Here is a 26577-nt window from a genome sequence, read left to right as displayed (position 1 = left end):
ATTCAGTTTGAGGTTGAGAATCTTGGGTCTGAAACTAGTGTCTTTAAACTTAAATAAAGGCAGTTTCAAAGATATGAAGACAGAGTTGGCTAAACTGGACTGGGAAAATAGATTAAAAGATAAGACAGTAGATAAGCAGTGGCAGACTTTTAAGGAGATATTTCATAACTCTCAACAAAGATATATTCCAGTAAGAAACAAAGACTCTAGGAGAAGGATGAACCATCCGTGGCTTACTAAGGAAGTTAAGGAGGGTATCAAATTGAAAGAAAAGGCATACAATGTTGCAAAGATTAGTGGTAGGCCAGAAGATTGGGAAAGTTTTAGAAACTTGCAAAGGATGACTTAAAAAAATAATAAAGAGGGAAAAAATAGATTATGAGAGTAAACTTGCAAGAAATATAAAAACAGGCAGTAAGAGCTTATACAAGTATATGAAAAGGAAGAGAGTAGCTAAAGTAAACGTTGGTCCCTTAGAGGATGAGACTGGGGAATTAATAATGGGAAACAAGGAAATGGCAGAGACTTTGAACAAATATTTTGTAACTGTCTTCACGGTAGAAGATACTAAAAGCATCCCAATAATAGTGGAAAATGAAGGGGCAGAAGGGAGGGAGGAACTTAAAACAATCACTATCACTAAAGAAAAAGTACTAGGTGAACTAATGGGACTAAAGGCTGACAAGTCCCCTGGACTTGATGGCCTGCATCGAGGGTCTTAAAAGAAATGGCTGCAGACATAGTGGATGCATTGGTTGTAATCTTCCAAAATTCCCTAGGCTCTGGAAAGGTCCCAGTGGATTGGAAAAACACAAATGTAACGCCCATATTCAAGAAAGGAGGGAGACAGAAAGCAGGAAACAAAAAAACAGTTAGCCTAATGTCTGTCATTGGGAAAATGCTGGAATCCATTATTAAGGAAGTAGTAGCAGGATATTTAGAAAATCATAATACAATCAAGCAGAGTCAACATGGTTTTATGAAAGGGAAATCGTGTTTGACAAATTTATTAGAGTTCTTTGAGAATGTAGCGAGCAGGGTGGCTAAAGGGGAACCAGTAGATGTAGTATATTTGGATTTCCAAAAGGCATTCGATAAGGTGCCACATAAAAGGTTACTGCACAAGATAACATAGAAACATAGAAGATAGGAGCAGGAGTAGGCCATTCGGCCCCTCGAGCCTGCTCCGCCATTCAATGAGATCATGGCTGATCATCCAAACTCAGTACCCTGTCCCTGCCTCCTCTCCATATCCCTTGATCCCTTTTAGCCTTAAGAAATATATCTAACTCCTTCTTGAATATATTTAATGAATTGGCCTCAACTGTCTTCTGTGGTAGAGAATTCCACAGGTTCACCACTATCTGGGTGAAGAAATTCCTCCTCATCTCTAAATGGCTTACCCCTTATCCTTAGACTGTGACCCCTGGTCCTGGACTCCCCCGCCATCGGGAACATCCTTCCTGCATCTAGTCTGTCTAGTCCTGTTAGAATTTTATAAGTTTCAATGAGATCCCCTCTCATTCTTCTAAACTCCAGAGAGTATAAGTCCAATCGACACAATCTCTCCTCATACGTCATTCCTGCCATCCCAGGTATCAGTCTGGTGAATCTTCGCTGCACTCCCTCCATGGCAAGAACACCCTTCCTCAAATAGGGCGACCAAAACTGCACACCATATTCATGGTGTGGTCTCACCAAAGCCCTGTACAACTGCAGCAAGACATCCTTGTTCCTGTACTCGAACCCTCTCGCTACGAAGGCCAACATACCATTTGCCTTCTTAACCGCCTGCTGCACCTGCATGCTTACCTTCAGCGCTCATGGTGTTGGGGGTAATATATTAGCATGGATAGAGGATTGGCTAACTAACAGAAAACACAGAGTCAGGCTAAATGGATCATTTTCAGGTAGGCAAACTGTAACTAGTGGGGTGCCACAGGGATCAGTGCTGGGGCCTCAACTGTTTACAGTCTATATTAATGACTTAGATGAAAGGACCAAGTGTACTGTAGCCAAATTTGCTGACGATACAAAGATAGGTGGAAAAGCAAGTTGTGAACAGGACACAAAGGGGTCGATTTCAACTCAGCCGTGAGGCGGGCTTTGAGGCGTGTGGGGGGTTAAAATCGCAAACTGGGGGTCGGGACCCCCCCCGCCTGGTTCCCGACCCCGAGCCATTTTAACCCAGGCGTTTCTGATGGTCCTGAATCAGTCCCGCCTCCAACAGGCAGGACTGGTCTTTAGGGCCCTTAATCAGCAATAATTGGCCTTTATAATCCCATTTTAACAGGCCCTTGCATTTTTAACCCTTTTCCCACGTAAAAGACACCTGGTGCGGATCACACCTGTGAAACCTGGCGTGAGCACTATTGGCTTGCTGACTATTGGCTGCAGGTCAACCATTAAAGAGGAGATTTGATCAGTCATCATTTGCAGGTGGCAGGACTTTGTTGTTTCAGGCCTGGGGCAACTTTTACCAGGCTTAACCACACCTGTGGAAGGTTGGAGCCTCACACACATCTCCAGTGTGACCTCCTGGGAAACCCCGCTCGCAACCTTCACTCAGCGCTTCCTCAATGGAGGCATATACCAGAAGCATGGGAGCCATTTATTTCCTTCCCTTCTGGGCATTAGATGAGCTCGAACACCAGCCGCGGCATCAGCAGAACCAGGAACAACAGCAGCAGCAACAGGAGCACCAGGCTGCTGCTCACCCACCTGAAGCTGCACAGGCCAGAAGGGGCCAGCACTTGGAAGTGGCTTGAGAGCACCTTGCTGCACATCAGGGGGCCATGGGGACACGTATCTGCACTGGCAGTCCTACTCAGAAGGACTTCCATGAAGGTCTGGTTTCTCTGTTCAATAGATGCCCATCGCGCCTCGAGATGGTATTCTATTATGAACACTCAACATGTTTTCCTTACCCTGGCGACTTATCTCCTCCATGGAGGTTGCCATCCTGATGAAGGGAAGAGCACCTCCTTGTGAGCTCTTGCTCCCTCCACTAAAGCCTGCAGGGCAACGTCATCAAAACGGGGTGCAGACCTCGGTCTTTCTCTTGCCATTCTGCTTCCAGCTCAGTGTATCAGCAAATGCCGAAAGGTTGGCAGCCTGCAGAAGAAGCAAGGCTTGTTGCAGACCCTAAATGCAGCAGCAATAATGACGTCATATTATGTGACTTTCTGACTGGAACTACTCATTTGCCAAGGGTTCCCACACATTGGAAATCAATTGGCCAATTGAGTTAAAATTGCATCAATCTCACACACCTATTTAGATTCGTGTGGGAAACACCAAATTCGGGGAACCCGACAATTCCCTGCACCGGAGTTAAAATCAAGCCCAAAGAGTTTGCAAAGTGAGTTGGCAAAATTTGGCAGATGGAGTATAATGTGGGAAAAAGTGAGGTTATCCACTTTGGTAGGAAGAATAGAAAAGCAAAATATCATTTAAATAGAGAGAGACTACAGAATGCTGCAGTACAGAGGGATCTGGGGGTCCTTGTACATGAAACACAAAAAATTAGCATGCAGGTTCAGCAAGTAATTAGGAAGGCAAATGGAATGTTGGCCTTTATTGAAAGGGGGATGGAGTATAAAAGTAGGGAAATCTTGCTACACCTGTACAGGGCGTTGGTGAGACCACACCTAGAGTACTGTGTATAGTTTTGGTCTCCTTATTTAAGGAGGGATATACTTGTATTGGAGGCAGTTCAGAGAAGGTTCACTAGGTTGATTCTTGGGATGAAGGGGTTGTCTTATGAGGAAAGGTTGAGTAGGTTGGGCCTATACTTATTGGAGTTTAGAAGAATGAGAGGTGATCTTATTGAAACATAGAAGATTCTGAGGGGGCTTGACAGGGTAGATGCTGAGAGGATGTTTTCCCTCATGGGGGAATCTAGAACTAGGGGGCATAGTTTCAGAATAAGGGGTCACCCATTTAAGACGGAGACGAGAATGAATTTCTGCACTCAGAGGGTCATGAATCTTTGGAATTCTCTACCCCAGAGAGCTGTGGAGGCGGAGTCAGTGAATATATTCATGGCTGAGATAGACAGATGTTTGAACTACAGGGGAGTCAAGAGTTATGGGGAACAGACAGAAAGGTGGAGTTGAGGCCAAGATCAGATCAGCCATGATCTTATTGAATGGTGGAGCGGGCTCGAGGTGCCGAATGGCCTATTCCTGCTCCTATTTCATATGTTCTTATGTGCTCATTGCTTGAATCCTATCAGAGAAACCATCCTTGTTTTAACTGTCCCTCTGATCATTTCAAAACACATCATGTTCTCATATTTTACGCTACTAGATTTAAAATATGATACTGGAGATACATTCAGATGAAGTAAATCCCCTGTTTTATTCCCCATAAAGGAGATTAAGGAGCCTGAGGTGCAGGAGCCAGCTGTAAGTGCTGAGACTGAGAGCACTGAGGTATGTAAATGGTGCCTCAATGGCTGGGCGAAACAGTAGGTCATCTGCTCATTACAGTTAAATATCTGTCATCAAATCTCACCCCTATAATTAGTCCTCCATAAATGGAACGGTTTCATGTGCATCAGAGGTGCTTACGCATATTATGAAAAAGGACTGTGATATTCCTGCCATGCAAATAATCGTGTGTAGTTGATAGCCAACCTTTACTGTGTGGTAATGCTGAACTAGTACTGATGGTAATTCAGGGCTTGAGAAAAGAAGCAAGTAATGAGTACATTGGAGCTCTTCTCAAGGCCTATGGTTTGCAATGACTGAATAAAGTCAAACTCTGATTTTATTGCATGCTGAGATTTTTTTTAACTGGTGTTTTGCAGATTAAATTGAATGATTCTATCAGTTTTTTTCCCTGTGAAAATGTAAAAACCACTGGCTGTGCATATATAAGGAGTCATTTAATGAATTTGTGTGCCTTCCCTTTTCTAACCTGAGTCCGTGTCCACTAGTTCAAGACTTTTGGCGATCTGTGATAGCATGACAAAGGAATGAATATTGGATAGCAGAGCGCCCACTTGGCAGCTGTTTCATAAGAAATTAAGGATAGTATTAGATCCAAAGAGGAGTCATATAAAATTGCCAGAAAAAGTAGCAAGCCTGAGGATTGGGAGCAGTTTAGAGTTCAGCAAAAAAGGACCGAGAGATTGATTAAGAGGGGAAAAATAGAGTATGAGAGTCAACTTGCAAGGAACATAAAAGTGGATTACAAAAGCTTCTACAAGTGTGTAAAAAGAAAAAAATTAGTGAAAGTAAATGTAGGTCCCTTACAGTCAGAAACGGGAGAATTTATAATGGGAAACAAGGAAATGGATTTATGAAAGGGAAATTGTGTTTGACAAACCTACTGGAGTTTTTTGAGGATGTAACTGGTAGAATAGATAAGGGAGAACCAGTGGATGTGGTGTATTTGGATTGCCAGAAGGCCTTTGATAAAAGTTCCACATAAGAGGTTAGTGTGCAAAATTAAAGCACATGGGATTGGGGGTAATATACTGGCATGGATTGAAAATTGCAGGAAACAGAGTAGGAATAAATGGGTCTTTTTCGGGGTGGCAGGCGGTGACTAGTGGGGTACCGCAGGGATCAGTGCTTAGGCCCCAGCTATTCAAAATATATATCAATGATTTGGATGAGGGAACCAAATGTAATATTTCCAAGTTTGCTGACGACACGAAACTAGGAGGGATTGTGAGTTGTGAGGAGGATGCAAAGAGGCTTCAAGGCGATTTAGACAAGTTGAGTGAGTGGGCAAATACATGGCAGATGCAGTATAACGTGGATAAATGTGAAGTTATCCACTTCGGTAGGAAAAACAGAAAGGCAGAGTATTATTTAAATGGTGATAGATTGGGAAATGTTGATGTACAGAGCGACCTGGGTGTCCTTGTACACCAGTCACTGAAAGCAAACATGCAGGTGCAGCAAGCAGTTAGGAAGGCAAATGGAATGTTGGCCTTCATTGCAAGAGGATTTGAGTACAGGAGCAAGGATACAGGGCCTTGGTGAGACCACACCTGGAGTACTGTGTGCCGTTTTGGTCTCCTTACCTAAGAAAGGATATATTTGCCATAGAGGGAGTGAAGCGAAGGTTCACCAGACTGATTCCTGGGATGGCAGGACTGTCGTATGAGGAGAGATTGGGTCGACTAGGCCTGTATTCACTAGAGTTTAGAAGAATGAGGGGGGATCTCATTGAAATGTATAAAATTCTGACAGGGCTAGACAGACTGGATGCAGGGAGGATGTTTTCCCTGGCTGGGGGGTCTAGAACAAGGGTTCACAGTCTCAGGATACGGTGTAGGACATTTAGGACTTCTTCATTCAGAGAGTGGTGAGCCTGTGGAATTCTCTACCACAGAAGGCTGTGGAGGCCAAGTCACTGAATACATTTAAGAAGGAGATAGATAGATTTAGAGTCATAGAGTCATAGAGTCATAGAGTTTTACAGCACAGAAAGAGGCCCTTCGGCCCATCGTGTCTGCGCCGCCCATCCATCCCTGTCCAGTCTAATCCCATTTTCCAGCATTTGGTCCATAGCCTTGTATGCTATGGCATTTCAAGTGCTCATCCAAATGCTTCTTGAATGTTGTGAGGGTTCCTGCCTCCACCACCCTTTCAGGCATTGAGTTCCACATTCCAACCACCCTCTGGGTGAAAAAGTTCCTCCTCAAATCCCCTCTAAATCTCCTGCCCCTTACCCTGAATCTATGCCCCCTTGTTATTGACCCCCCCACTAAGGGGAAAAGTTCCTCTTTATCTACCCTATCTATGCCCCTCATTATTTTGTACACCTCAATCAGGTCCCCCCTCAGCCTTCTCTGCTCCAAGGAAAACAACTCCAGCCTGTCCAGCCTCTCTTCATAGCTGAGGCGCTCCATCCCAGGTAACATCCTGGTGAATCTTCTCTGCACCCTCTCCAAAGCAATCACATCCTTCCTATAGTGAGGCGACCAGAACTGCACACAGTACTCCAGCTGTGGCCTCACCAGCGTTTTGTACAGCTCCATCATAACCTCCCTGCTCTTATATTCTATGCCTCGGCTAATGAAGGCAAGTATCCCATATGCCTTTTTAACCACCTTATCTACCTGCTCCGCTGCCTTCAGGGATCTATGTACATGTACACCAAGGTCCCTCTGACCCTCTGTACTTCCTAGGGTCCTACCACTCATTGTGTATTCCCTTGCCTTATTTGTCCGTCCAAAATGCATCACCTCGCACTTTTCAGGGTTAAATTCCATTTGCCACTTTTCCGCCCATCTGACCAACCCGTTTATATCGTCCTGTAGCCGGAGGCTTTCCTCCTCGCAATTTACCACCCCACCAATTTTCGTGTCATCTGCGAACTTACTGATCATACCATTTACATTCTCATCCAAATCATTTATGTAGATCACAAACAACAAGGGACCCAGCACCGATCCCTGAGGTACCCCACTGGACACAGGCTTCCAGTCACAAAAGCAACCTTCGACCATCACCCTCTGCCTCCTGCCACTCAGCCAGTTTAGGATCCAACGCGCCAAGGCACCCTGGATCCCATGGGCTCTTACCTTCTTGACCAGTCTCCTATTTCTAGACACAAAAGGCATCAAGGGGTATGGGGAGAGAGCGGGAATATGGTATTGAGATAGAGGATCAGCCATGATCATATTGAATGGCGGAACAGGCTCGAAGGGCCAAATGGCCTACTCCTGCTCCTATTTTTCTATGGTTCTATGTTTCTATAATCTGCACAAGCTGAATAGCCTCCTTCTGTGCTGTAAGATATAATTACGGGCAAGGATAGCCATTCGGCCCATCTTAATTCACCTATCCAAAGAGATCCGAATGTCCCCCCCTATTACACCCAATTGATTCTATGATTTTTACCTCCAATACTGTATCTGGAAATTTATTCCAGACATCGATCACTCTGTGTAAAGAAGAATTTCCCGATATCAGCCCTAACATTACTTTTTACTAGTTGGAACCCGTGTCCCTTAATCCTGCTTTCACACTTCAATTTGAAGTAATATTCCAGGTTAACTTTTTCTATATCCGTAACAATGTTATATGCCTTTATCAGATCACCTCTCGGATGCCTCCTTTCATGGCTTTCCTCATAACACAAACCCCTGACACTGGAGATCGGCCTTGTGCCTCTTCTCTGCACTGCCTCCAGTGTTTCAATATCTCTTTTGTTTCATGGTGACCAGAAGTAGATGCAGCATTCAAGGTGCATTCTGATCAGAGTCCTGTACAGTTTGATTATTACCTCTTCTGACTTCTATTCTACTGTTCTGGCTATTTAAATGCAGACTTAAAATCTCAAATCTCAGTATGAAATTAAAGTTCTAGAATGATGCTAGCACAACAGATGAGCAATCTGTTTCTTCCTGCTCCAATTGGGGAGGATTTTTTTTACATTCATTCTTGGGATATGGGTGTCGAGGATTTTGACCCAGTGACGATGAAGGAACGGCAATATATGTCCAAGTTGGATGGTGTGTGACTTGGAGGGGAACTTGGGAATGATGGCACTCCCATGCACCTGCTGCTGCTGTCGCGGGTTTGGGATGTGCTGCCAAAGAAGTCTTGGTGAGTTGCTGCAGTGCCTCCTGTAGATGGTACAAGCTACAGCCACGGTACACCGGTGGTGGAGGGAGTGAATGTTTAAGCTATGGATGAAGGTGGAAGAGGCACAGTTATTCCTTAAGATGATTATTGCGCATTTGATGTACATTTCACTCAGTTAGAAACTTCCTTTAATCCACAATCCAGTGAGTGTTAAGCCCTATAGAAACATAGAAGATAGAAACATAGAAACATAGAAGATAGGAGCAGGAGTAGGCCATTCGGCCCCTCGAGCCTGCTCCGCCATTCAATGAGATCATGGCTGATCATCCAAATTCAGTACCCTGTCCCTGCCTTCTCCCCATATCCCTTGATCCCTTTAACCTTAAGAAATATATCCAACTCCTTCTTGAATATATTTAATGAACTGGCCTCCACTGCCCTCTCTGGGTGAAGAAATTCCTCCTCATCTCAGTCCTAAATGGCTTACCCCTTATCCTTAGACTATGACCCCTGGTTCTGGACTCCCCGACCATCGGGAACATCCTTCCAGCATCTAGTCTGTCTAGTCCTGTTAGAATTTTATAAGTTTCGATGAGATCCCCTCTCGATCTTCTAAATTCCAGTGAGTATAAGCCCAATCGACACAATCTCTCCTCATACGTCATTCCTGCCATCCCAGGTATCAGCCTGGTGAATCTTCGCTGCACTCCTTCCATGGTAAGAACATCCTTCCTCAGATAAGGCGACCAAAACTGCACACAATACTCAAGGTGCGGTCTCACCAAGGCCCTGTACAACAAGACATCCTTGTTCCTGTACTCGAACCTTCTTGCTACGAAGGCCAACATACCATTTGCCTTCTTAACTGCCTGCTTACCTTCAGCGACTGGTACACAATAACACCCAGGTCTCTTGGCACTTCCCCTTCTCCCAATCTATTGCCATTCAAATAATAATCTGCCTTCCTGTTTTTGCCACCAAAGTGGATAACCTCACATTTATCCACATTATAGTGCATTTGCCATGTTTCTGCCCAATCACCCAACCTGTCCAAATCGTACTGGAGTTTCACGACATCCTCCTCACAGCATACCCTTCAACCCAGCTTTGTGTTGTCTGCAAATTTGGAGATATTACATCCAATTCCCTCGTCCAGATCATTAATATATATTGTGAACAGCTGGGGTCCTAGGACCGATCCCCGTGGTACCCCACTAGTCACTGCCTGCCACTCGGAAAATGACCCATTTATTCCAACTCTTTGCTTTCTATCTGCCAACCAGTTCTCTATCCAAGTCAATACCTTGCCCCCAATCCCATGTGCCTTAATTTTGCACGCTAATCTCTTATGCGGGACCTTATCGAAAACCTTCTGAAAGTCCAAATACATCACATCCACTGGTTCTCCCTTATCTATTTTACCAGTTACACCCTCAAAAAATTCCAGTAGATTAGTCAAGTACGATTTACCTTTTGTAAATCCATGTTGACTTTGTCCGATCCTGTCACTGCTTTCCAAGTGCTCTGCTATTACATCTTTTATAATGGACTCTAGCATTTTCCCCACTACTTGTCAGGCTTACCGGTCTATAATTCCCCGCTTTTTCTCTACCACCTTTTTTGAATAGATAGGAGCAGGAATAGGCCATTCGGCCCCTCGAGCCTGCTCCGCCATTCAATGAGATCATGGCTGATCATCCAAACTCTGTACCCTGTCCCTGCCTTCTCCCCATATCCCTTGATCCCTTTGCAATGGACATGTATAACCTTTGCAATGGACATGTATAACCACCAACTCAAGGTATTATGAAGGACAGCTTGTCACTGCCTCATTCTTTGAGCGTCCTATTTTGAAATCACCTTTGTGATCATTTCAAATCATGTATTACTTTACACTGCTATAGTTTGCAAAAGCAAGCTATATTGGAGGGTTATGATCAAATAAATAGTGATCTATAATTCTACTAGTCAATGAGATGATAACGAGAAAGTGCAGATTTAGGGTAATCACAAAGAATTAAAGGGGAAGTTAGTAAAAATTCCTTTACACAGAGGGTGGTTTGAAAGTCAGAGAAGTGTGAAAATAATAGGGTAATAATAGTGGGGGATTTCAACTTCCCCAATATAAATTGGGATAGTCAGAGTGTGAAAGGCTTAGAGGGTGCAGAATTCTTAAAGTGCATCCAGGAGAGCTTTTTGAGCCAACATGTAGAAAGTCCTACAAGAGAGGGGGCGGTACTGGACCTAATTCTGGGGAATGTAGCCGGGCAAGTGGTGGAAGTATCAGTAGGAGAGCATTTTGGCGACAGTGACCATAATTCGGTGAAATTTAAGGTGGTCATGGAAAAAGACAAAGACGGCCCGGAAATAAGGGTTCTAAATTGGGGGAAGGCCGATTTTAATATGATAAGGCAGGATCTGGCCAAAGTGGACTGGGAGCAGCTACTTATAGGAAAATCCACATCAAAACAGTGGGAGACTTTCAGAAGGGAAATAGAGAGAGTACAGAGCCAACATGTTCCTGTAAAGGTCAAGGGTGGGACCAACAAGCAAAGGGAACCTTGGATGACAAGGGAGATACAAAAATGCATTAGAAATAAAAGGGGGGCTTTTGGCAGTTACAAAAGACTAAAGACGGAAGAAGCCCTAGAGGAGTATAAAAAGTGCAGGGGCATACTTAAAAAAGAAATTAGGAGGGCGAGGAGGGGCCATGAAATAACACTGGCGAGCAAAATAAAGGAAAATCCTAAGATGTTTTATAAGTATATTAAGGGCAAGAGGATAACCAGGGAAAGGGTAGGGCCCATTAGGGACCAAAGTGGCAATCTGTGTGTAGAGCCAGATGATGTAGGCGGGGTTTTAAATGAATTTTTTGCATCTGTGTTCACTATGGAGAAAGACGATGCAGACATAGAAATCGGGCAAGGGGACTGTGACATACTTGAACATATTAGCATCGCGAGGGAGGAGGTGCTAGCGGTTTTAGCAGGCCAAAAAGTGGATAAATCCCCAGGCCCGGACGAGATGTATCCCAGGCTGCTGTGGGAGGCAAAGGAGGAGATTGCAGGGGCTCTGACACAAATTTTCAGAACCTCTCTGGCCACAGGGGATGTACCAGAGGACTGGAGAACAGCTAATGTAGTACCATTATACAAGACGGGTAGCAGGGATAAACCAGGGAATTACAGGCCAGTGAGCCTAACATCTGTGGTAGGGAAATTATTGGAAAAAATTCTGAGGGACAAAATTAGTCTCCACTTGGAGAGGCAAGGATTAATCGGGGATAGTCAGCATGGCTTTGTCAAGGGTAAATCATGTCTGACAAATCTGATTGAATTTTTCGAGGGGGTGACTAGGGAGGTGGATGAGGGAAATGCTGTGGATGTGGTTTACATCGACTTCAGTAAAGCTTTTGACAAAGTCCCGCATAGGAGACTGGTCAAGAAGGTAAGAGCCCATGGGATCCAGGGTGCCTTGGCGCGTTGGATCCTAAACTGGCTGAGTGGCAGGAGGCAGAGGGTGATGGTCGAAGGTTGCTTTTGTGACTGGAAGCCTGTGTCCAGTGGGGTACCTCAGGGATCGGTGCTGGGTCCCTTGTTTGTGATCTACATAAATGATTTGGATGAGAATGTAAAAGGGATGATCAGTAAGTTTGCAGATGACACGAAAATTGGTGGGGTGGTAAATTGCAAGGAGGAAAGCCTCAGGCTACAGGACGATATAGACGGGTTGGTCAGTTGGGCGCAAAAGTGGCAAATGGAATTTAACCCTGAAAAGTGCGAGGTGATGCATTTTGGACGGACAAATAAGGCAAGGGAATACACAATGAGTGGTAGGACCCTAGGAAGTACAGAGGGTCAGAGGGACCTTGGTGTACATGTACATAGATCTCTGAAGGCAGCGGAACAGGTAGATAAGGTGGTTAAAAAGGCATATGGGATACTTGCCTTCATTAGCCGAGGCATAGAATATAAGAGCAGGGAGGTTATGATGGAGCTGTACAAAACGCTGGTGAGGCCACAGCTGGAGTACTGTGTGCAGTTCTGGTCGCCTCACTATAGGAAGGATGTGATTGCTTTGGAGAGGGTGCAGAGAAGATTCACCAGGATGTTACCTGGGATGGAGCGCCTCAGCTATGAAGAAAGACTAAACAGGCTGGGGTTGTTTTCCTTGGAGCAAAGAAGGCTGAGGGGGGACCTGATTGAGGTGTACAAAATGATGAGGGGCATAGATAGGGTAGACAAAGAGGAACTTTTCCCCTTAGTAGGGGGGTCAATAACAAGGGGGCATAGATTCAGGGTAAGGGGCAGGAGATTTAGAGGGGATTTGAGGAGGAACTTTTTCACCCAGAGGGTGGTTGGAATGTGGAACTCAATGCCTAAAAGGGTGGTAGAGGCAGGAACCCTCACAACATTCAAGAAGCATTTGGATGAGCACTTGAAATGCCATTGCATACAGGGCTATGTACCAAATGCTGGAAAATGGGATTAGACTGGACAGGGATGGATGGGCGGCGCAGACACGATGGGCCGAAGGGCCTCTTTCTGTGCTGTAAAACTCTATGACTCTATGACTCTATAACTCTATGAAAGGGGAATTCTCTGCCCCAAACCATTGCAAAAGCAGAGTCCATAAATTATTTTAACAGGTAATCAGATAGATGTTTGAAAAAGAGGAATAGTAAAGGATATCGGGAGCGAGCATGAGAGTGGGATTAGGTTCGTGGAGAAAGCCACCAGTGCAGACTTGATGAGCCGAGTGCCTGTTTCTGTACTGTAGCATTCTATGATTCTCTGTTCAGATTAAATAAATCTCCTGTTTTCTTCCCCATAAAGGAGATTAAGGAGCCTGGGGTGCAGGAGCCAGCTGTAAACACTGAGACTGAGAGCACTGAGGTACGTAAATGTTGCCTCAGGGCTGGGTTAAATTTATCTTGCATCATTTGCTCATTACAATTAAATATTTGTCATTAGCTCTGCCCCTATTCACCCAGTTCATCCATAAACAGAGCTGTTTCCTGTGTGGAAGTGATGCATGCTGCAATAGTACAGCTGGTTATGTTTTGAGATCAGCAGAGATTGCACCTCAAGCATGCTCAGTGCAATCTGTTTACAACCTGCAAGCCGCGATTCTGGGACGGAAAATCCCGTGGGGCCCACTGAGTTCGGGAGATGGGTTTCCAGCATGGAAAATCCTACAGATCCCGAATTCCTGATGTGGGTTTCCAGCAGGTGAAGCTCCACGCTGGAGGTGCAAATTCGTGTTTTACATTAAAAAATGCTAACTCAAAGGCCTGGAGATTTCCGAGAAAGTACTGGCATAACTGTGGCGTAAGAATGGAGATTTTACGCCGGTCTTACACCAAAACACCGCTGTGCGCAAATTTCCTCAATCATTTCCTGAGTTGCGTCCACAGAAACCCCACTTAGCTCATTAACATCACCCCGCCCCCATGTAAAAGGTCCGAGAACGCGGGTTTCCAACATTCATGCCTGCTCTGAGCTGCCGTAAATATACACCCAAACTTTTAGGTGCAGTAGGATCTTGAAGTAACTATTTCTGGTGCTTTATAGCGATTTTTTCCTCTTTACTGAGAGCTGCACTGTATCTTCTATATCTTTGAATGCGTTTTTATGGCATCAGAATCTGTTAGGTTAAAAAGAGAAAAGCCAGCACAATTGTATTTTCTTAAACATGTGTGCGCTGATATCTGCTTGTTTTATCCTATTGTTTACGTTCTGGCGTATGTTGATGAGATTCTCAGGAAATGTTGGTGTAAATTGCTGTTGGCAAGATTGGGGTAGAAACCGACACAAGTCAGATCGAGGAAGTTCCAGCGTTAGGACATATATACTCATCACAACTGCATAAGAATATATTTTCTTTGTAATAGCTTGAATCCTGAGCTGATGAAGTACTGACAGTTTACAAAATGATCTCCCCCCGGCTCCCCTCCCCTCAATGAAACACTCCGGTCGAGCGAGGCACCTCTCCCAGTACGGCACCTCGGCCGACAGGAGCGCAGTATCGGCTGTGGAGGCTGTAGCATTCCATGGGTGGGCAATCATAGAGTCATAGAGTTTTACAGCACAGAAAGAGGCCCTTCGGCCCATCGTGTCTGTGCCGCCCATCCATCCCTGTCAAGGGCATCACAAGCTGAGCACACTGACTTTCACGCCCAATTCTCCGTTCTCTGGTCCTGTTGAGCGAGGAGCAGGGTCTCGCGGTTTCGGAGCTCGAATCCCCGGTGATTCCATTCTGACCCGTGACGTGTAGCATATATCGGGAAATTCTTCTTTACACAGAGTGATCAACGTCTGGAATAAATTTCCAGATACAGTATTGGAGGTAAAATCATATGTTTTTTTCAGTGTGAATGATCACCTTTCTTACTGTTTTACAATGATGTTAGCAGTGTGAATCTTGTAATAATATCAACAACAGGCTACAGTCCTGTGCCTATATACCAAAGATAAATTCAATTTGGAGACAAACGCTTGAACATTTATTAATATTTAAATGTTACCCATACTCTAGACTCAACCTTCTTGATCTCCCAACCTATGGCTATGATTTTACCCCATTTATACTGTTGCTAGCTGCGCTAATCCTATAGGCCTCGGCATTCCATCACTCTTTACCCACTCTTAATGCCATTCGATATCAAGATGTCATAGGTCTATGTGCTCCGAAAGTTGCTCACACTGCATTGATGTTTGTGTTAGAAAGACCGGAAAATAGAACTGAGTCTCCAATTGGGGTTGATGAGGCGAATCTAAATGCAAACATGTGCCAGCTTCCCTTGGAGACTGCTGTAATAACCTTTGGTGCAGATACATTGTCAATCTTTCAATTTTAGTTTTTTTCAACTACAGAAATATAAAATGGAATCAAACATAAAATATTTTTTCACGTAAAATACATTTCTTAACTATTTCTCAATCTTAATTTCAAACAATGGTTCATGCTATGGGGCACTTTATGAAAATGATTTTAAAGCTCAGTATTTTAATCACTAACTTTTAACAGATGTTACTGTAAGTGCTATAGAGCAACATCCTTCCATTTCTGATTAATGGATGTATATTTTGGTTGGTTGGGTTTGTCCAAGAAGTAGAAAGATATCAATGGACAAAGCTGTTTCCACTTCAATATTACTGTGCTTGCAATGTCTCAGATGTGGGCCTAAACCATGAATATAGATCAGAGCTCCCCAAATGGCTCCATGAGTTTATTTGGTGTGTGACAAATATATAAGCCTTTTGGTCTTTATTTTAAAATTATTCCTCACCACACTGTATATCCTGGAACCCATCGCTGCCAGTCCACCTCCACAGTCATAAGTGCAGTGCAATACAGATACCATGCTACAGCACTTTTGAAAAACGCAGTAGAACATAGAACAAATGGACTCAGAGGAAAGTTAAATAAAATTCCTCCAACAGTTAAGTGCCAGGGCACTGTAACCCAGATTGTACAATGGCTTGCTGTAAGAATGGTATCCAACCAGAGTGTACCACACCCATCCCCTTCATCCAGACTAATGTATGGAACAACTCCAGTGCCATGAAGACATGCTTTCAAATCTGTTCTGATTTTTACCTTACAGAACATGACGCCTGAGCCGGAGACTGAACAAGACAAAGCATTTTCTGAAGACTTGGAAGCCTCTCAGGTACAGACCCAACCTCTAATCCTGGTTCCTCTAGTACATCCGTCAGCTTTACAGACAAGTCATATTCAGCATTATATGTGCAGTTATACAATGGAAATCAAGAGGAAAAGGCCCAGTTTATTACAATTCCTTCTAAAAGGTCATAGTCACCTTACAGATTAGGATAAAAAGACAGTTACATTACTTCCAATTCCAATGACCCAACAATAGTGCAATTCCTTGTCCGGGGATGACAGTTCTTGTGTTAGCTTCCCATTGTTTTTCACACTGTATAAAAATAACCAATCCATTCAGAATCGGGTCACATAACCATTGTTGAAGCTAATAATTACACTAGAAATATGATGAAAGTCTGTGTTCCAGATTCGAGCCCCATCAGATGTTTTGGAAGGAGACTGGGATGCAACACTAACTGTATTTGTTATTACAAGCGCAACTTACACTAGCATATGTGTCAGCTTGCCTCAGTTTGTAGCACTCTCGCTTCTTAGTCGAGATTGATGTGCGCTCAATCCCCTACTCCGGGTCTTGAGAATATAATCTCAGCTGACACTTCAGTGCAGCACTGATAGAGTGCTGTGTATTGTCGGCGGTGCCATCTTTCAGAGAAGACGTTAAACTAGGGTTCCATATTCCTATTCAGGTGAGCATAATAGATCCCATCGCACTATTTGAAGAGTCTAATTCCTCCCTCAACCACCAACAACAAATTATCTGGTCATTCATCTCATTGCTGCTTCTGGACCCCTGCTATGCACAGATTGACTGCTGTATTTGCCTACATAAAAGTGACGACACTTCACAAGTACAAAATTGACTGTTAAATATTTTGGGACATCATGAGGACACAATAAGATGCGATAGAAATGTAAATTATTTCCTACCTACATTGGTTCCTGAACATCTTGATTTTAACATGTTCAGATCCCTCCATGGCCTTGCCCCTCCTTATCTCTTTAACCTCCTCCAGCCCTACAATTCTCCAAGAACGCTGCATTCTTCCAACTCTTGTTCATCCTCCACTTCCTTCACCCCAGCATTAGTGGCTGTGTCTTCAGCCATCTAGGCCATAAGCTTTGGAATTCCCTGTCCAGACCTCTCCGCCTTTCCAGTTCCTTTAATACCCTCCTTAAAACCTACCTCTTTGTCCAAGCTTTTGGTCACCTGTCCTAATGTCTTCTTCTTTGGCATGGTGTCAATTTGGCATGGTGTCTGATTATGCTCCTGTGAAGCACCTTGGGATGTTTTCCTATGTTAATGGCGCTATATAAATGCAAGTTTTTTGTTGTTTCTAGCCAGTGAACCAAGAATGGAACTTGTCAGGGCCAAAAATCCTTGGTGTAAGTACTAGGTTCGCATCCACCTGGAATCTCCACCACTGACTCTAGCATGCTTTCTGGGGTCAAAGGGAGATTCCCTACTTGCATTGCACCAGCTTGCACCTGCACACCTAGGGGCATATCTGGGACACAGACCTGCTTGTGTGCTTGTTTCCAGCGGGTGGGGGGACAATGTTCCCACTGAGCTGCGTGGCCACGCAGCTGTCTGTAGCTCACGTGCAGACTGCGTACCAGCTTTTAAATGGAAAAAACACACATGTGCGGGAATTTAAATGGGCCACGCAGCCCGTTTAAAGGGGCTGTTCACCCAAAAAATTATTAAAGCAAACATTGGTGGGGGAGCATTGAGTCAGTACTCAACCCCACCTTCTGCTCCCCCCCCCCCAACCGAAAAGTGGGAAATTGTGTCCCTATGACCCGCTTTGTAAAGGGCCTACATTTTAAGTGCTCACTGCTTCTTCATGGGTTCAAGCCACAAGCCCAGCCTGAACCCCCTGAGTGGAAGGGTGGGGAGGGATACTGTATCCTAGTTGTGCAAGTCGCATTGAGTTTAAGCAGACTTTGGTAAGTGGCAGAAAAAGTCTTTTAAGTGCATTTACTGAATTTTAGTGAGTAAAAAAGTGAATTATTTGAAGTAAGTTTAATTTTTTAGAGTAAATTAAGCTGTTGGGGAGTTTAAACTGGAAGTAGAATCCGGGTATAAAAAGGGGCGGGCTTAGTGCGGTAGCGCTGAGTGCGGTCGCATTGAGTGTAAGTAGAGTTTGGTAAGTGGGAGAGTTCGGGCAAGTGGGAGCTGAGGGGGTGCTTTTTGCTCTGTTTTGCTTCCCACTCTCAGGCTAATCCAACACTGCGGAGGCGGAGCAGTGAGACAATTCAACCGGACAGGTCCCCCAGACAGCATTCATGAGGGAGGTTGGTGATCAGCTGGTTGGTAAGTCCTCTTCCTTCTCTTCTATACCTTTAAGTTGGTAAGTCCTATTAAATAGTTGTGTAATATTATCATCTATATAGGGGCAGAGGGTCTTCATAACTAATAATAAGAAATGTAATTAATTACACAGATATGGGTGAACAGGTGATGTGTCACTGTTGCGAAATGTGGGAGCTGGTGGACCCCATTGAGGCTCATGGTGATTACATTTGCGATAAGTGTTTGCTGCTAGAGGAACTCAAGCTCCATGTTAAAGAGCTTGAGACCGAGCTTCAGACACTGCGACACATCAGCGAGGGGGAGAAGTTCCTGGACTCTATGTTTCAGGAGGTGGTCACACCTATGAAATTAATTACTGCAGATGTAGTCCGTGGTCAGGGACAGGATGGTGTGACTACAAGTGAGGCAGGCACAGGGATCCAGGATGTAGTGTTGAAGGAGCCGCAGCCCCTGCTCTTGTCAAGCAGGATCGAGGTTCTTACTCCCTGTGAGGGCAGGAGCGGGGACTGCAGGGAGGATGAGCAACCTGACCACAGCACCGTGGTACAGGGGGCCATTCAAGTGGAGGGAGTAAAAAGAAATGTTGTAGTGGTAGGGTATAGTATCATTAGGGGGATAGTTTGGGTTCTCTGCAGTCAAGAGCGGGAGTCCCGAAGGCTGTGTTGCCTGCCCGGTGCCAGGGTTAAGGACATCTCTTCTGGGCTGGAAAGAAACTTGGAGTGGGAGGGGGAGGATCCAGTTGTCGTGGTCCATGTTGGTATAAACGACGTAGATAGGACAAGGAAGAAGGTTCTTTTAAAGGAGTATGAGCAGCTAGGGGTCAAATTAAAAAACAGAACCTCAAGGGTAATAATCTCTGGGTTATTACCTGAGCCACGAGTGAATTTGGCTAGGATAAATAAAATTAAAGAGTTAAATGTGTGGCTCAAAGACTGGTGTGGGAGAAATGGGTTTTGCTTCTTGGGACACTGGCACCAGTACTGGGACAGGAGGGAGCTGTTCCGTTGGGACGGACTCCACTTGGCCAGTGCTGGGACTAGAGTCCTGGCGAATCATATAACTAGGGCTGTAGAGAGGGCTTTAAACTAATTAGTGGGGGGGAGGTTTCTAGAGAGCAAATAACAGAAATGACAACGGAGAAGGTCATAGACTTAGGTAGCAGTGGGGAAATTAAAAAACAGAACGTGTCAGGAAGGGACAGAAGGTATGGAGTAAAAGGTAAAGTAGTAAAAGGGGAAAAAACAGGAACTAAGTGTCACAAAACATATTTGAAAGTTCTTTATCTGAATGCACGTAGCATTCGTAACAAAATGAATGAGTTAACAGCACAAATAACTACATATGGGTATGATCTTGTGGCCATTACAGAAACATGGCTGCAGGGTGACCATGACTGGGAATTAAACATACCAGGTTATTTAACAATCAGGATGGGAGGGGAGGTGGGGTGGCTATGTTAATAAAGGAAGGAATCACTATAATACAGAGAAATGATATTGGGTCAAAGGAGCAGGATAGTGAAACAGTTTGGGTGGAGATAAGGAATAATATGGGGAAAAAAACACTAGTGGACGTAGTCTATAGGCCTCCGAACAGTTGCAACTCTGTTGGACGGAGTATTAATCAGGAAATAGTTGAGGCTTGTAATAAGGGAACAGCTATAATTATGGGGAATTTTAACTATCATATTAACTGGACAAATCAAATTGGGCAGAGCAGCCTTGAGGATGAGTTCATTGAGTGCATTAGTGATGGGTTTCTTGAGCAGTATGTAACTGAACTGACCAGGGGGCAAGCAACCTTAGATTTGGTCCTGTGTAATGAGACAGGATTAATTAAAAATGTCCTAGTAAAGGATCCCCTTGGAATGAGTGACCATAACATGGTTGAATTCCATATTCAATTAGAGGGTGAGAAGGTTGGATCTCAAACAAGCGTGCTGAGCTTGAATAAAGGAGACTATGAAGGTATGAGAGCGGAATTGATTAGAGTGGACTGGGAAAATAGATTAAAGGGTAAGACGGTACATTGTGGTGTACATTTAAGGAGTTATTTTACAACTTCCAAAAAAATATATTCCACTGAGGAAAAAAGGGTGTAAAAGAAAAGATAGCCATCCGTGGCTAAGTAAAGTAATTAAGGATAGCATCCGACTAAAAATCAAGGGCATATAAGGTAGCCAAATCTAGTGGGAGGATAGAAGATTGGGAAGTCTTTAAAAGACAGCAAAAAATAACTAAAAGATTGATTAAGAAAGGGAAGATAGATTATGAAAGTAAATTAGCAAAAAATATAAAAACAGATAGCAAAAGTTTCTATAGTTATATAAAAAGAAAAAGGGTGGCTACAGTAAATGTTGGTCCCTTAGAGGAGGAGACCGGGAAATTAATGGTGGGAAACATGGAGATGGCAAAAACGCTGAACAAATATTTTGTATCAGTCTTTACGGTAGAGGACACTAAGAATATCCCAACACTGGACAAATAGGGGCCTCTAGGGGGAGAGGAGCTAAATACGATTAAAATCACTAAGGAAGTGGTACTTGGTAAAATAATAGGACTCAAGCCAGATAAATCCCCTGGACCTGATGGCTTACATCCTAGGGTCTTGAGGGAAGTGGCGGTAGGGATTGTGGATGCATTGGTAATAATTTTCCAAAACTCCCTGGACTCAGCAAAGGTCCCGGCAGATTGGAAAACTGCTAATGTAACACCCTTATTTAAAAAGGGTAGTGGGCAGAAGGCTGGAAACTATAGACCTGTTAGCCTAACATCTGTGGTTGGTAAAATGTTAGATTCCATTATTAAGGAGACAGTAACGGGACATTTGGATAAACATAATTTAATAGGACAAATTCAGCATGGTTTCATGAAGGGGAAGTCATGTTTGACAAATTTGCTGGAGTTCTTTGAGGAAGTAACATACAGGGTGGATAAAGGAGAACCAGTGGATGTAGTGTATTTAGACTTCCAAAAGGCATTTGACAAGGTGCCACACAAGATTATTGCTCAAGATAAAAAATCACAGGATTGGGGGTAATATTCCGGCATGGGTGGAGGATTGGCTCTCTAACAGAAAGCAGAGAGTTGGGATAAATGGTTCATTCTCAGACTGGCAATCAGTAACTAGTGGTGTTCCACAGGGGTCAGTGCTGGGTCCCCAACTCTTTACAATCTATATTAACGATTTGGAGGAGGGGACCGAGTGTAACATATCAAAGTTTGCAGATGATACAAAGATGGGAGGGAAAGTAGTGAGTGAGGAGGACATAAAAAACCTGCAAGGGGACATAGACAGGCTAAGTAAGTGGGCAGAGATTTGGCAGATGGAATACAATCCTGGAAAGTGTGAGGTTATGCACTTTGGCAGGAAAAATCATCGAGCAAGTTATTATCTTAATGGCAAGAAACTGGAAAGTACTGTAGTACAAAGGGATCTGGGGGTCCTGGTGCACGAAACTCAAAGTTAGTATGCAGGTGCAGCAAGTGATCAAGAAGGCCAATGGAATGTTGGCTTTTATTGCTCGGGGGATAGAATATAAAAACAGGGAGGTATTGCTGCAGTTATACAAGGTATTGGTGAGACCGCACCTGGAATACTGCATACAGTTTTGGTGTCCATGCTTAAGAAAAGACATACTTGCTCTCGAGTCAGTACAAAGAAGGTTCACTCGGTTAATCCCGGGGATGAGGGGGTGGTCATATGAGGAGAGGTTGAGTAGATTGGGACTCTACTCATTGGAGTTCAGAAGAATGAGAGGCGATCTTATTGAAACATATAAGATTGTGAAGGGGTTGGATCGGGTGGATGCGGTGAGGATGTTCCCAATGATGGGTGAAACTAGAACTAGGGGGCATAATCTTAGAATAAGGGGCTGCTCTTTCAAAACTGAGATGAGGAGAAACTTCTTCACTCAGAGGGTGGTAGGTTTGTGGAATTTGCTGCCCCAGAAAGCTGTGGAAGCTACATCATTAAATACATTTAAAACAGAAATAGATCGTTTCCTAGAAGTAAAGGGAATTAAGGGTTACGGGGAGCGGGCAGGAAATTGGACATGAGTCTAGGTTCGGAATGGTCATGGCCCTGTGGGTAGTGGAGCGGGCCCAGGAGCCATGTAGCCTGGTTCTGCTCCTACTTCTTGTGTTCTAATTCTGTTAGATTTCAGGAGATGGTTTTATTCATGTTCCTGGCTGGGTTGGAGATCGCCTTTACAGAAGGTAAGTACTGTAGAAAATATAGGGACAGAGTGATCTACTGGACGAGTTTCGATCGCCTAGATGGGTCGGAGAGGAATTTCCCAGATTTTTTCTCCCAAATTGGCCATTGGGTTTTTTACCTGGTTTTTCACCTCTCCCGGGATATCACATGGGTTCGGGTGGGATGGAGAGTGATAGAAGATTTGAGGTTAGGATCAGATCAGCCATGATCTTATTGAATGGTGGAGCAGGCTCGAGGGGCCGATTGGCCTACTCCTGCTCCTATTTCTTATGTTCTTATGTGTCTGGCACACCTACCAGCTGTACCACTGCTAATGGGTGGCTCCCAGGGTTGGGGTTACAGGAATTCCCAGGACAGAATCCCTGTCAATGAAAATAAGGAAATGCTGGACATGTTGAATAATTACTTTGCGTCAGTATTTACAGTAGAGGAATAGGGTGGCATGCCGGACTTCCCAAGGAAACTAATATTGTGAGTTAACAAAATTAGAGTAAGCAAAATAACAGTAATGAAGAAAATAATGGCACTGAAGAGTGACAAATCTCCAGGACCACATGGTTTCCATCCCAGGAAGTAGGTGAGCACATTGCAGATGCCCTAACTATAATCTTCCAAAGTTCTCTTGATTCAGGAACCGTTCCTTTAGATTGGAAAATTGCGCATGTCACTCCACTATTTAAGAAAGGTGAGAGAGGGAAACCAGGGAATTATAGACCAGTCAGCCTAACATCTGTTGTCAGAAAATTACTGGAACACCTCGAAAATTTTCAGCTGATCAGAGAGCCAGCATGGCTATGTAAAGGGTACATCATGCCTGATGAACCTGATTGAATTTTTTGAAGAGGTGACTAAAGTAGTGGACAGGGGAATGTCTATGGATATTATTTATATGGACTTCCAGAAGGCATTTGATAAAGTCCCTCATAAGAGACTGTTAGCTAAAGTTGAAGCTCATGGAATTGAAGGCAAATTATTGACCTGGTTAGGAATTTGGCTGAGCGGTAGGAGACAGAGAGTAGGGATAATGGGTAGGTACGCTAATTGGCAGGATTGGACTCCAAGGAATAAATTGCGAGGAGAGATTACACAAACTTGGGGTGTCCTGCAAGGATCTGTTTTGGGGCTTCAACTATTCACCGTATTTATTAATGACTTAGATGATGGGATAGAACACCACATGTCCAAATTTGCCATTGACACAAAGATAGGCAGCATTGTTAGCAGCATAGATAGAAGCATAAAATTACAAAGAGATATTAATAGATTAGCGAATGGTCAAAACTGTGGCACATGGATTCCAATGTAGGCAAATGTACGGTCATCTATTTAAAAAAAGCTTAGAACAGTGTACTTTCTAAATGGTGAAAAGCTAAAAACAGTGGAAGTCCAAAGAGACTTGGGGGTCCAGGTACATAGATCATTAAAATGCCATGAACAGGTACAGAAAATAATGAAAAAGGCTAATGGAATGCTGGCCTTTATATCGAGAGGACTAGAGTACAAGGGGGGTAGAAGTTATACTGCAGCTATACAAAGCCCTGGTTAGACCACACCTGGATTACTGAGAGCAGTTCTGGGCACCACACCTTAGGAAGGATATACTGGCCTTGGAGGGAGTGAAATGTAGATTTACTAGAATGATACCCGGACTCCAATAGTTAAATCACAAGAAGAGATTACACAAACTAGCGTTGGTCATCTTCCAAAATTCAATAGACTCTGGAACAGTACCCATGAATTGGCAGGTAGCTAATGTTACCCCACTGTTCAAAAAGGGTGGTAGAGAGAAAACAGGGAATTACAGACCGGTAAGCCTGACATCAGTAGTGGGGAAAATGCTAGAGTCCATTATAAAGGATGTAATAGCAGAGCACTTGGAAAAAAGTGACCGGATCGGACAAAGTCAACATGGATTTACAAAAGGTAAATCGTGCTTGACTAATCTGCTGGAATTTTTTGAGGATGTAACTGGTAAAATAGATAAGGGAGAACCAGTGGATGTGGTGTATCTGGATTTTCAAAAGGCTTTCGATAACATAAGAACATAAGAAGAAGGAGCAGGAGTAGGCCATACGGCCCCTCAGGCCTGCTCCGCCATTCAATAGGATCATGGCTGATCCGAACTTAGACTCACGTCCACTTCCCTGCCCTCTCCTCGTAACCCCTTATTCCCTTATCAGCTAGGAAACTGTCTATCTCCGTTTTAAATTTATTTAATGTCGCAGCTACCACAGCTCTCTGAGGTAGTAAATTCCATAGATTTACTACCCTCTGAGTGAAGAAGTTTCTCCTCATCTCAGTTTTGAAAGGGCAGCCCCTTATTCTAAGATTATGCCCCCTAGTTCTAGTCTCACCCATCAGTGGAAACATCCTCACCGCATCCACCCGATCAAGCCCCCTCACAATCTTATGTTTCGATAAGATCGCCTCTCATTCTTCTGAATTCCAATGAGTAGAGGCCCAACCTACTCAACCTTTCCTCATAAGCCAACCCCCTCATCTCCGGAATCAACCGAGTGAACCTTCTCTGAACTGCCTCGAGAGCAAGTATATCTTTTAAATATGGAAACCAAAACTGTACGCAGTATTCCAGGTGTGGCCTCACCAGTACCCTGTATAACTGCAGCAAGACTTCCCTGCTTTTATACGCCATCCCCCTTGCAATAAAAGCCAAGATTCCATTGGCCTTCCTGATCACCTGCTGTACCTGCATACTAACCTTCTGTGTTTCATGCACCAGGACCCCCAGATCCCTTTGTACTGTAGCACTTTGCAGTTTCTCTCCATTTGGATAATAACTTGCTCTTTGATTTTTTCTGCCAAAGTGCATAACCTCACACTTTCCAACATTATATTCCATCTGTCAAATTTTTGCCCACTCACTTAGCCTGTCTATGTCCTTTTGCAGGTTTTTTATGTCCTCCTCACTCACTGCTTTCCCTCCCATCTTTGTATCGTCGGCAAACTTGGATACGTTGCACTCGGTCCCTTCCTCCAAATCGTTAATATAGATTGTAAAGAGTTGGGGTCCCAGCACTGACCCCTGCGGAACACCACTAGTTACTGATTGCCAGTCTGAGAATGAACCATTTATCCCAACTCTCTGTTTTCTGTTAGATAGCCAATCTTCCACCCATGCCAGTATATTACCTCCAATCCCGTGATTTTTTATCTTGTGCAGTAATCTTTTGTGTGGCACCTTGTCAAATGCCTTTTGGAAGTCCAAATACACCACATCCACTGGTTCCCCTTTATCCACCCTGTTTGTTACGTCCTCAAAGAATTCGAGCAAATTTGTCAAACATGACTTCCCTTTCGTAAAACCATGCTGACTATGTCCGATTAAATTATGCTTATCCAAATGTCCTGTTACTGCTTCCTTAATAATGGACTCCAACATTTTACCAACCACATATGTTAGGCTAACTGGTCTATAGTTTCCAACCTTTTGTCTGCCTCCCTTTTTAAATAAGGGCGTTACATTAGTAGTTTTCCAATCTGCTGGGAACTTTCCTGAATTCAGGGAGTTTTGGAAAATTACCACCAATGCATCCACAATCCCTACCGCTACTTCTCACAAGACCCTAGGATGTAAGCCATCAGGTCCGGGGGATTTATTCGCCTTTAGTCCCATTATCTTACCAAGTAACACCTCCTTAGTGATTTTAATCGTGTTTAGGTCCTCCCCCCCCCCCCCTATAGCCCCCTGTTTGCCCAGTGTTGGGATATTTTTAGTGTCCTCTACTGTAAAGACTGATACAAAATATTTGTTCAGCGTATTTGCCATCGCCATGTTCCCCACTGTTGCGTCCGTGTATAATAAGACACAGACTGCAGGAGAACGGTACAACAGGTGTTTAC

At 44.0% G+C, this 26577-nt stretch overlaps 1 protein-coding gene across 10 annotated transcripts in view; it reads left to right on the top strand.

Annotated features, from left to right (window-relative positions):
* amph (amphiphysin) overlaps positions 1–26577 on the top strand; it is a 529225-nt gene that overhangs the window by 469017 nt on the left and 33631 nt on the right. For 9 of the 10 annotated variants that reach the window (XM_085993361.1, XM_085993365.1, XM_085993360.1 and 6 more), the window contains 3 exons: positions 4377–4436; positions 13388–13447; positions 16162–16227. In XM_085993361.1, the coding sequence (XP_085849487.1) occupies positions 4377–4436; positions 13388–13447; positions 16162–16227 (186 nt within the window). The remainder of the gene's footprint in view (positions 1–4376; positions 4437–13387; positions 13448–16161; positions 16228–26577) is intronic. The other variant, XM_085993363.1, reaches the window with a different exon arrangement.

Source organism: Somniosus microcephalus, chromosome 7 (assembly GCF_052327205.1).
Source record: "Somniosus microcephalus isolate GS21.2 chromosome 7, FLI_Smic_1.0, whole genome shotgun sequence".
Taxonomy (NCBI): Eukaryota; Metazoa; Chordata; class Chondrichthyes; order Squaliformes; family Somniosidae; genus Somniosus; species Somniosus microcephalus.
This window is presented reverse-complemented; position numbering and strand designations above follow the sequence as displayed.